This window comes from Beta vulgaris, chromosome 7 (assembly GCF_026745355.1).
Source record: "Beta vulgaris subsp. vulgaris cultivar EL10 chromosome 7, EL10.2, whole genome shotgun sequence".
NCBI classification, from domain to species: domain Eukaryota; kingdom Viridiplantae; phylum Streptophyta; class Magnoliopsida; order Caryophyllales; family Amaranthaceae; genus Beta; species Beta vulgaris.
Window position 1 is genome coordinate 33494364 of NC_079208.1, and position 11361 is coordinate 33505724.

Below are 11361 nucleotides of genomic sequence, written 5' to 3' on the forward strand. Positions count from 1 at the left end.
CAATTGTGAAATTGGAGTACCACTACTCGGAACCAAGTGAATACTAGGATCCATAGGAGTAGCAAAATGAGTCGAATTTGACTCATTATACCTCTTGACCACTTTCTCAATATAATGAGATTGTGATAAAGAAAACGACCCTTTCCCTCTTATTATTCTAATACCTAGAATAACATCCGCTTCACCCAAATCTTTCATGGAGAAGCTAGAGGAAAGGAAGACTTTGGTCTTTTCCACTTGTTCCAAATCAGTCCCAAAAATAAGCATATCATCAACATATAAGCAAATTATAACTCCTTTACCGTTATTATCAAATTTGCTATATACACACTTATCGGACTGATTTATTTTGAACCCACTAGACAACACAACTTCATCAAATTTTTGATGCCATTGCTTAGGTGCTTGTTTAAGACCATACAAAGATCTAACAATTTCAAACTTTAGTTTCTTGACCTTTAACCACAAACCCTTCAGGTTGATTCATGTACACTTCCTCCTCCAATTCACCATTAAGAAAAGCAGTTTTTACATCCATTTGGTGAATTACTAGACCATGAATCGCAGCTAATGCTATCAATAGTCTAATAGTAGCTATTCTAGCTACTGGAGCATAAGTATCAAAGTAATCGATACCATATCTTTGCCTAAAACCTTGGACCACTAACCGGGCCTTATGTTTTAGTATGGTTCCATCGATTTTCTTTTTCCTTACAAAAATCCATTTACAACCTAGGGGTTTGCAACCGGGAGGTAAATTAGCTAAAATCCAAGTGTGATTACCCATTATAGAATCCATTTCATCATTCACTGCCTCTTTCCAGAAAGCAGAATCATGAGACTTCATAGCCTCATCAAAGGACCTAGGATCCTCCTCCATATTGTAACAATATGAAATTTGAGTCGAAATTGACTCCCTTGACCCTTCAACTAAATATAGTTGAAAATCCGGTCCAAAAGATTTCTCTTTTCTAATTCTTTACTTTTCCTAATTTCCGGTGTTGTAGTATCATGATCAATTGAAATGTCATCTACAACATTGGAACTAGTACTAGGTATCATGTCCTTTGGTCTTGGAATCGATGAGAATCTAGTCTCATCAAATATTGCATCCCTTGACTCTATCACGGAGTGAATAGAGACAAAGTCATTGGGCTCAATGACATAAAACCTATAGGCTTTGCTATGTACCGCATAGCCTATAAAAATGCAATCAATTCCTTTTTCACCTAAAGTTTTCCTTTTAGGTTCCGTCAATTTGACAATTGCCCTACAACCCCATACCTTAAGGTAATTGAGATTAGGCTTTTTATTACACCAAAGTTCATAAGGGGTAGTCTTATTCCTTTTATTAGGAACTCGATTTAAAATGTAACATGCAGTTAAAATTGCATCACCCCAAAAACCGTCATTAAGACCCGAATTAGAAAGCATGGTATTAACCATTTCTTTTAGGACCCTATTTTTCCTTTCCGCTATACCATTACTTTGAGGTGAGTATGGGGCGGTTGTTTCATGAATTACACCAATGGAACTAAAATAACTTGGATTATAATATTCACCACCCCTATCCGTTCGAAGTCTTTTAATCTTTTGATTAAGTTGGAGTTCCACTTCGATTTTAAAGGTCTTAAACTTTTCTAGTGCTTCATCTTTAGTAAATAAAAATATATGTAACAAAACCTTGAAAAATCATCAATAAAAGTTACAATATATTTTTATTTCCTAAAGAAGGTGAACTATGAAAGTCACACAAGTCACTATGCACCAATTCAAGCAATACCGTTTGTCTAGTCACACTAGGATAAGGATTTTTTGTAATTTTATTTAGCACGCAAGTGTGACACTTCTCTAACTTTAAATCGAAAGGAGGTATTAACCCCATTTTAGACATGTCATATAATCTACGATAATTCACATGACATAAACGATTGTGCCATAGAGAAGAAACATCAAGCATGTAAATAGAACTAGTACCAATTTTATTATCAATACTAAATTTAAACATTCCATTACAAAAGAAACCTTGTCCAACAAAAATACCACCCTTGGAAAGTACAAATTTATCCGACTCAAAAACAACTTTAAAACCATACTTATTCAAGAGACCTCCTGACACAGATTCTTCCTAACTTCCGGTACATACACAACATCCCGGAGAGTTAAAGTCTTTCCCGAGGTTAACAACAATTCTACTTGGCCTATGCCTCTAGCCTTTACCGTAGAATCATTCCCCATATACAAGATTGGACCATCATCCAAATCTTTCAAAGACTTGAAGAAATCCTTGTTATTGCACACATGTCTAGAGGCTCCCGAATCTATCCACCAAGAATCATCAACCTGCACACACATAATTTCAGAAATCATAGCAACAAAATGCATTTCTTCAATTACATTAACATGTGCATTGTTACCTTGGTTTTGAACAACACTAGTTTGTTCTTTGTCTTCTTCTTGTTGTTAGAAGGACAATCCCTCTTAAGATGAGGACCATTGCATATCCAACAAGAGAGGGTCTTCCTCTTCTTGTTTGCAACATTGTTTTGTTATGTTGTTGTTGTTTGTTGTTGTTGTTGTTGGATTTCTTGGTCTTACTAGACCCACCAACCTCTACCAAATTAACGGTAGATTTAGGAATACTAGGAGTAGTATCCTTAACCCCATCTTGAGCCCGGATCCCCTCTTCAATACGAAGATGAGTTCCTAATTGCTCCATGGACATGTCTTCCTTTTTATGTTTTAAAAGATGTTTTGTATCTTTCCAAGAATTTGGTAATTTGTCAATGATTGAGGCAACCGCAATTGCCTCATCCATCACCATACCATGTGATCTTATTTGGTTCAAAATATGATGAACCTCATGGAATTGCTCCATAATAGGCCGATCATTAGTCATTTTAAAAGAATTAAAATTACTAACAAGGAATTTCTTACTTGAAGCATCTTCCGAAATGTACTTGGCCTCAAGAGCATCCCAAAGTTCCTTTGCACTCTCCACATTTTGGTAGAGATCAAACAACGGGTCGGTGAGAGAGTTGAGAATATGACCACGACAAATGTAGTCATCATTCTCCCACTTGATCCTCTTCCTAGTAGTCTCAAGAGGCTCTTCCTCTCCATCTTCCGGGAGTGGTGGCATAGGAGTTGATAACACATACACCACATTCAAGGCGGTCAACAAGAAGTGCATCTTCTTTTGCCACCTCCGATAGCCCACCCCCTCAAACTTATCCAACTTTTGGAAGTTCATAGTCATGTCCTTGAGTGATTGAGCCATATCCGAAAAAAGAGAAAATTAAACTAATAGATTGTTATGTGTGTGATCAATAAGAGAACCGGATATCCACTCCAAGGCACGGAAACTACGCTTTCCTATTAGTTTAATTTCGCCCCTCTAGGATCACCGGGTTAACACGAAATAACTAATGAGATACAATGGAGAGAAACAATCCACTTAGATGATCTTCTAAGTGAATCAACAAGAACTTGTGTTTTGTGTTTGTGAAGAACACTCAAGAGAAGATTGCAAGTTTTCTCTTAAGCTAAGCAAGAAGTATTTGAGAGAGTATAGAATAGAAAATTCTGATTTTCTTCTAACCCTTCACTCATAGGAATCCCAAGGTTTATATAGGAATATAAACCTTTCATTGACTAGAGTAGTAATCCATAACCCCCATTTTAATCACCCATCAAAGGCCTTTAATCAGCTGATTTAAGGACCTTAAAGGTCATTAAAATGAGGCCATAACATCACAACGGACATAAAACCGTCAAGGCATCTTTTCGCATTCCAAGGCAGAAGACACGTCGCGACTCGCGAAGAAGCTCGCGAGTCGCGAGGCGCTGGTCGCGACCCGCGACGCCTGTCGCGACTCGCGACGGGCCACTGGTCGCGACTCGCGACGGTTGTCGCGACTCGCGGCCAGTCTTCTGTCTCCCTTGGTTTATCAATGCGTTTTGCCACTTGATGCACTCTAGCCTTTTGCATACTAGACCTCCTCCTCTTCTAGTACATACCCTTATGAGTTTCAAACCCATTACCCTATAAATGTTCCAACATTTTTTTTCCTAATTAATCTGTGTTGATATGTTGAACTATTTAGTACTTTATGTTTTAAATTGCATCCCTATGGTAGATTTGCGACATTAACCATCAAAAGTATTCTCTACTTATATCAATTATGTTTTCAGTTTATATACAAATGATCATGTCATCAACATTCCTCAATTAAAAAAAAAATATCTCCCAAGTACCAAGTTTTTATACATTGCAGAAAATGTACTGTCAAAATCATGATATTCTCTATTTCTCTTATGCATGTACCCAAAAATCCAAATAATATAAGATCCTGCAAAAGCTACAATTATATAAGGATAAAAACTATAGTTACTATAAGCAAGCTATACATGCTAGTAGCTAAAGTGAGCATGGTAGTGGAGCTTATTGGTAATGTTGTAGGAAGAGAACATTCCTCGCCATTAAAGATGAATTTTGTAGGAAAACCATCCCCACGAGCCACATTAATCCCTGGTGTTCTTCTCTTGTCAAATAAAAGCACTGATTGTAATGTACCTGGACGTCTAGGGTCTCTCCGTGGGTTAGACCCGTTAACTATTCCCAGAAGGTAATCATTTTCACTTGGAAAACCATGCATGAAAATAGTTCCATTGTCCTCGGTCATAGCAGTTCCATTGAAGGAATAAACCCTATCTAGCCCTTCTATGGCCCTATCAAGTTCTGCGGCCACAAACCATTCAGAGTAATTAGTATCTTCCCAATTGAAAATAGTAATCCTAGAGGTCCAACCATCGCGATAATCAGATAATAAATGCCAATTTATAGTGATTCCACAGTTATCACCACAAGGTAAGAGGTTATTAGCTATGGGTATATGGTTCAATCTAGCATACTCTGTGGTGATTGCAGTCCGATTCTCATATGGTGTCAAAAGTGCGTAGGATGGTAAGGGGATTGCGTCCGCACTAGCATTGCAAGCTTGTTCTTGTGCTTGTCCAGGGTTAGGGCATCCACAAGCACATGTATTACAAGGAATAACAGATTCATGGAAGAAAGAAGAGAAAGACACGCAACATTTTGGAGGTCTTGCGCTAGTTATTCGAGTCTTGTTACATACCACTTGCCAGGTTGCAATTGCCTCTGAATCCACTGGGAGGCCATTCGGGTTAGGGAGGAGGCTCGGACTCACTCTAATCGGATTTCCACATTGGTAGTCTTGATTAAATGTCCCGTTGATCCTCCAATTTTGTGGTGGATTAAATGTAGTAACATTAAGGTCAGGTGGCATCTTGTACACCTGCATTTGAAAGGCTGAAATGGACATGCTTGGATCGATGTTGGAAGGCAAAAGTGTACCATTTCGACAACAATAAGGGATGGAACCTAAGGTAGGATTATCTGCAAAAGCCGGTGGTAGGTCTATGATCGTCTGCTCTGGCTCGCAACTTATGGCTCTAGAGAGGTCCAGGTTTTGGTAGAAGGTTGCTGCATCGCCAAAGATGCAATCAGAGGTATCCACTTTGTAAGGGCTAGCGCCTCGCATGGCATAGATGAACTCATTTCTCATCCATTGCCAGCTTAATTGCCAATTATCTAGCCGCCCTGTTGGATTTTGATTTGTAATCGTAACTTGAGCCCAGTAATTTGATTCAAATGCTGAGATGACATCATACATTATGCTCAAATCACCATTTTGCCGAGGTAGAAATTGTTCCGTTGCATTTATGGTTGATCTGGCATCAGGATCTTCCGTGCAGCATGTATACATATTACTCCCTGCAGACCACCAAAATGTGCATGATTTTTTTTTGGTCAGTAATTTTTCCTAATTTATACAGAGTCACCAAGAATCTGGATGAAAACAAAATCATACTACTTACATTCAATCCTAAATCACATTCAAGTTTGACAGTTTTTTTGGTTACAGTAATTGTAAACACAATACAGAAATCTTCCCTCAAAACTGTACCCTAATTATTCGAGTCTAAGATAATAAGACTACTAGATCAATTAGGGCACAATATTGAGGGAATTAAGATTTCCTTTATTGTGTTTACCTTTCTGAAAAAAAGAGCTCAAACTTTGACTTTAGTTTCATGAAAACATATGGATATTTGATGTTGCTATAGTAGATTTAATACTATTTGGAATCAAAAGGCACTGATGAAAATGACATATAATATAGAGTGAAAGAATTACTAAATAAGACCAGCTCTTAAACAGCATAAATGCTATATTCTAACCATTTCTAGAATTGCAGTGATGTAAGATAGAGGACTTAGTCTTAATTTTCCCCTAATCAATTGAATTTTTCATTTGTGTATTATCAAAAAGTAGTAGTAGTAGTATAACATTGACGTCTGCAGCGACAAGAAATCGAAAATTCAAAATGTAAGATATTTGAACTCTGAATTCTTTATGTAAGCCGCGTATGACAGTTTCAGGCTGAAAATCTAAAATGTTAAGAAAAAAAAAGCTTTTGGATTTTTTAGAATGTTAGGAATTGAAAATTTGATAACGTATAATAACGCCATATTGGTGATGTATATTGTTCATTTGTTTATAGATTCAACAACTTAAATAATCTTTGTCATTATTAAATTATTAAAACAATTAAACAACCCGGGACATGATTGTGGAACTTTTTGTGAAAAATATATATGTGGGGTTAATAAAATGCTACTTTACATTGTTGTTAAACTACCTGGTCGATTTCTTCCAAATTAGCACTTTAGTTAAGAATTATGGACATCATAGTTACTGTCAATTAATATAAAATAAAAATAACAGAATTATTGATATGATATTAAAACACTAATCAAATACTCGTAAAATTTAAAATTATTTCAAGTTAAAAATTTTAGTAATTAGAATGTTAGATTGGAAATTTGATAACGTCTAATAACACTATATTATGATGTATATTGTTCATTAGTTTATAGATTCAATCACTTAAATTATTTTTATCATTACTTATGATATAAGGAAAAGGGGAGTAAGATGGTATCCCCTATGAATATACTAAATTACGATTAATGATCTAATGGATTGAATAATATACAAAAAAAAAAAAAAAAAAAATTAAGAATTTTTTTCTTTTTCAACTTACCATTCTTAACAAGTTAAAAATGGTATATATGTATAAAATGTTAATTTCAATCAAAAAAATCAAATGGACAAAATATTTTGACCCTTTTTTTTTACAAGAGAAGATGGTATATGGCATCACTCTAAAAAGTCTGAAACACTCACTACCTTTGATACTCTTTAATTCAGTCAAATCAACTCATTATGTGTAAAATATTTCTCCCAATAACCTTTGTTAGTTTTTACATTAGCGAATTAATATAACTAAATTCATCTAATTATTAATATTTTACATTTTATGTGTAAATATAACTATACTATGGATGAAGTATATATAATATAATATAATAACAAGTTTTGAAATTAACGCAGGCATCACATGCATATAGAGTTGGTTAAAACAATAAAACATCCTAGGACATGATAACGACGTTTTTATGAAAAGTATGTATATTTTTTTAGTTGGTAAGATGAAGGACCCTATTGAACTGACACCTCACACAAGTATAACCAATCAGGTTTTGCATGTCGGACTCTTTGAAAAGAGGAGATGGTAAGGAAAATTTCATCCCAAGAAACTCCTAATGGAATTTGATTCTATGACCTTAAAGTCATGAATTCAAATCTTTACAACTAAACCAAACCTTGCTTGGTTATGGAAAATATGTATATGGGATTAATAAAATGCTTCTTTATATTGCTGTTAAACTACCGGGTCGATTTATTGACAATTAGCACTTTTAGTTAAGAATTATGAACATCACAGTTGCCGTCAATTAAATTAAAAATAACAAAATTATTGATATGATACTGAATTACTGATACACTAATCGAATACTCATAAATTTAGAATTATTTCAGTTTAAAAAACTTGGTAATTATTCATCACTCTAAGAACTAACTTTTAACATAGCAATTTAAGATATTCAAACTTTTCAGTTTTTTGTTAGCGTCTTTTTCTTTGATGGCTTACTTTATGTGTTAATGTTAAATCAATTACATTACTAAAGGTCTTTTTACTTCAATGCTGCCAGTTCATTTTTAAAAGAAAAATGAGGGATGGTCCGACTTTGATTAATAAGTGTCAAGTTTCAACTACTGATTTTTCTAAGGTGGCATGAAATTAAATTTGTCTAACAAAAAATCTCAATATAATAAGCTTCATTTTTTATGAGGAAAAGAAAATTAAGAGGGGTGTACACGAGATTTCACCTAAAGTATCTATAAGGATGGTTCTATATAACAAGCTTATGTTTCTTTATATTTTTTTTCTTTTAAAAAAAAGGTTTCAATAATTTTTGTAAGTACGTAACTTCATGTAAAAGTATTAGATTATAAAAACCAATCTTTATGCTCCAACTAAAACTTGGGATGGTTGGAGCCTAAAATTAGTTATATATTTTATCAAACACTATAATCAACTTAAAGAAAAACAAATCAGAGACTAGTCAACTAGATTATTCACCTTGCGTAGTCTGATTAAGGCAGATAAAACCATCATTAGCAAGGCTAATATTAGTAGGCATAGGAAACTCTTCTGGAGGAACACCAAACTCAGTACCCACCAACTCAACTAGGGCACTCATCTGAGTCAAATCACCGGCTGTCTCAACAGCAGTCCTCAAGTCCGGCACCGGAAAGCCGCTAAAGACGGTGCCATTCGAAACATTAGCTGGCAAAGGAGCACCATCAAGAAGCACAGCATTAGATGCTGACACCAAAAGCTCACCATGCTGAAACCCAACAAAAGCACGCCACGACCTCAACTCTTGCAACCCATTGTTTTGTATGTATAGCGTTGATTGAAATCTGTAAGGCTGCTGCGTTGCATCCGAGGTGGTGATGTTCGGGGGTAGTTGCTCGCCTTCAGTGTATCTGTACTGTAAGAAAATGCCGTTGCATAATGAGGAGACGTTGGTTTGAGTTTGGGTTTGGGAGATAGATAAAGGAAGAGAGGAGAAAAAAAAGAGTAGGGTTGTTAGTAGGATGATGGAGAGTTTATTATTCTCCATGTTTGAATGAAAAAAAGGGAGTTTTTGAGAGTTAGAATTAAAATGAAGCCATTGCTTGTAAGAAAGGATTTATGAGTGTTGCATGAAAAGGATATATTCATGTGAAAGATGAGAACTGGTCTACCTTGCGCGTTTGAATAAGTCTTAATACTCTATTTTATACTTACGTATTGGTTAAATGAATAGAGGTTTGTTGGGCAGTGTTCAAGTTGTATGGCTTTTAGTTTTTTTGATGGAACAAGTTGTATATATACCTTTGACTAGATGGATTACATGACATGAATATTCAACTGTAATTTTCAATGGAAAATTGTAGTAGGATAAATAGGATGTAGTTCAATTTAAGATTTTTTAGATTTCATAATTTTAGTGAAAACTAGTCCAAATTTTAGAAAGTATCTTATCCAAGCTATATTACAATATATAGGTTTGAAAAAAATGACGAAAAACATATAGAAGAAGAAAATATTATCCAAAACTTCTTAGAAACAGGTACTGTTGCGAATAGAACAACCAATAATCATACATTGAGAAGTAACCTGTAACATGTATGCCGCTAATAGTAGATATTGTCCTCTATTGGCCTAGCCCGCAAGTACAATATCTACTAGTGGGCTCGTGAACACCTATGGATGTTACAGATGATATGCAAGTCAGAGCCCATTCCAGTATCTTAAAATGCCGACAGCGACGCAAACTCTTTGAAAGAGGGGAGAAGGTGCCTAAGATATTGGCGGTCCCACATCAGAAGTTGAGGAGAATAAAATCTTCTTTATATAGAGATGAATACCTCAACCTCGTAGAGGCATTTTGGGTAAGGTTTCAATTGTCAACCAAAGCAAAATCTTGCGGATTTGTGCTCATAGAAGACAACATCTACTAATAGACTCATCAACATGGAGTGTAACAACCTCAAAATCACTATCCTCAAAAAGAAGCTGGAAGTGCTACCATTGCAGTCTAAATGAGGAGCAATCTGACAAGCTGAGCCCAATATCATTTTAACAACACAAATTTTGGTTATTTGTTTAAAATGAGTCCAAGCCCAATTTTAAGATCCCAATTGATTATTCATGATAATTAATTGTATTTTTCAGCTTATTTTCGAAAAGACAAATTATTTATTCTTGATAATTAATTATATTTTTAATAAAAACTTGATTATTCTTAATAATTATTTTCTAAAAGATATTTCGAAAATAAAAATTTATTCATTTAGATAACTGATTTCTTAGTCTAAAAGATATTATTTCATCAAACATAAAAAATAATCCTTAAACGAACAAGATTCACTCATATTTGCATTGCATTACACACATTGGATGTGCTCGCACAACATTGGGGCAGTCAACAAAATGAAGAAACGCAGAAGTGCAATGCGTTGACGCACGAAGGTTGCGCTAAGTACAAGGCCCGCGCTCAGCGCGCGCACTCCTTGCACATAGCGCATACATAGTTTAATCATTTTCACGCGATTCTCGGATTGGTTTGCCTATAATAACCTCTCGCGTTCTATGAAGGTTCAATATACGACTTCCACTACACTTTCAACTACGCATACGCTTGCAAACACACAACCAAACGCTTCAAACATATATTCAAATACATTCAAACTCCATGAACACATTCGAATCTCATGTTTCAAGATTACTCCTCCTCCAGATTGTTATACAAGACATATGCGATAAAGGTATAATTCCTGATCATATATGTACCCTCACTCCTTAACTCAGTATTTGGTTCATTAACCAATTATATAGTCATGTCGAGAAAATTTACGTTGGACATGACCCTAAGTTATCCTTATGGTTTCTCTATATTCAATTAGGTTCATGGTTATTCCTTTTAAGGACTTGTTGGCAACTTTTTTATTTCAAAACTAAAACATTTACAATGAGTTAGTCAAATACGCGCTCATCTCGTTTAGACAATAAAAAATACGCGTGCAAGTTGGGTCATGAAGAGTTTATGTCAGGTGAAAGACCAAATGCAACATATTGGAATGGAAACTTGGAGAGTAGATCAATAGTATTCCATTAGTAAAGCCTATGAGCAAATGATGGAGGATCTCCCTAAAGTAGCTTGGGCTATAGGTATTTGGAATAGGATGTCCTTTCCCAAACATCGGTTCATTGCTTGGTTAGGAATCCAGAATAGGCTCAGAACTAAGGACATATTACTACATTTTGGTGTCTGCCCTGATAATCTGTGTTGCTTATGTGGAATTGAAGTTGAAACTCA

General features: G+C 35.2%; 1 protein-coding gene across 1 annotated transcript; it reads right to left on the reverse strand.

Annotated features, from left to right (window-relative positions):
• Nucleotides 1-4149: 4149 nt before the first annotated feature.
• Nucleotides 4150-9244, reverse strand: LOC104899152 (COBRA-like protein 7). Its single transcript, XM_010686291.4, has 2 exons — nt 8574-9244; nt 4150-5797 (listed from the first exon to the last, which is right to left on the reverse strand). The coding sequence occupies exons 1-2, from the start codon at nt 9118-9120 to the stop codon at nt 4368-4370; spliced, it is 1977 nt and encodes a 658-aa protein (XP_010684593.1). The 5' UTR covers nt 9121-9244; the 3' UTR covers nt 4150-4367.
• Between the last annotated feature and the right edge of the window lie 2117 nt (nt 9245-11361).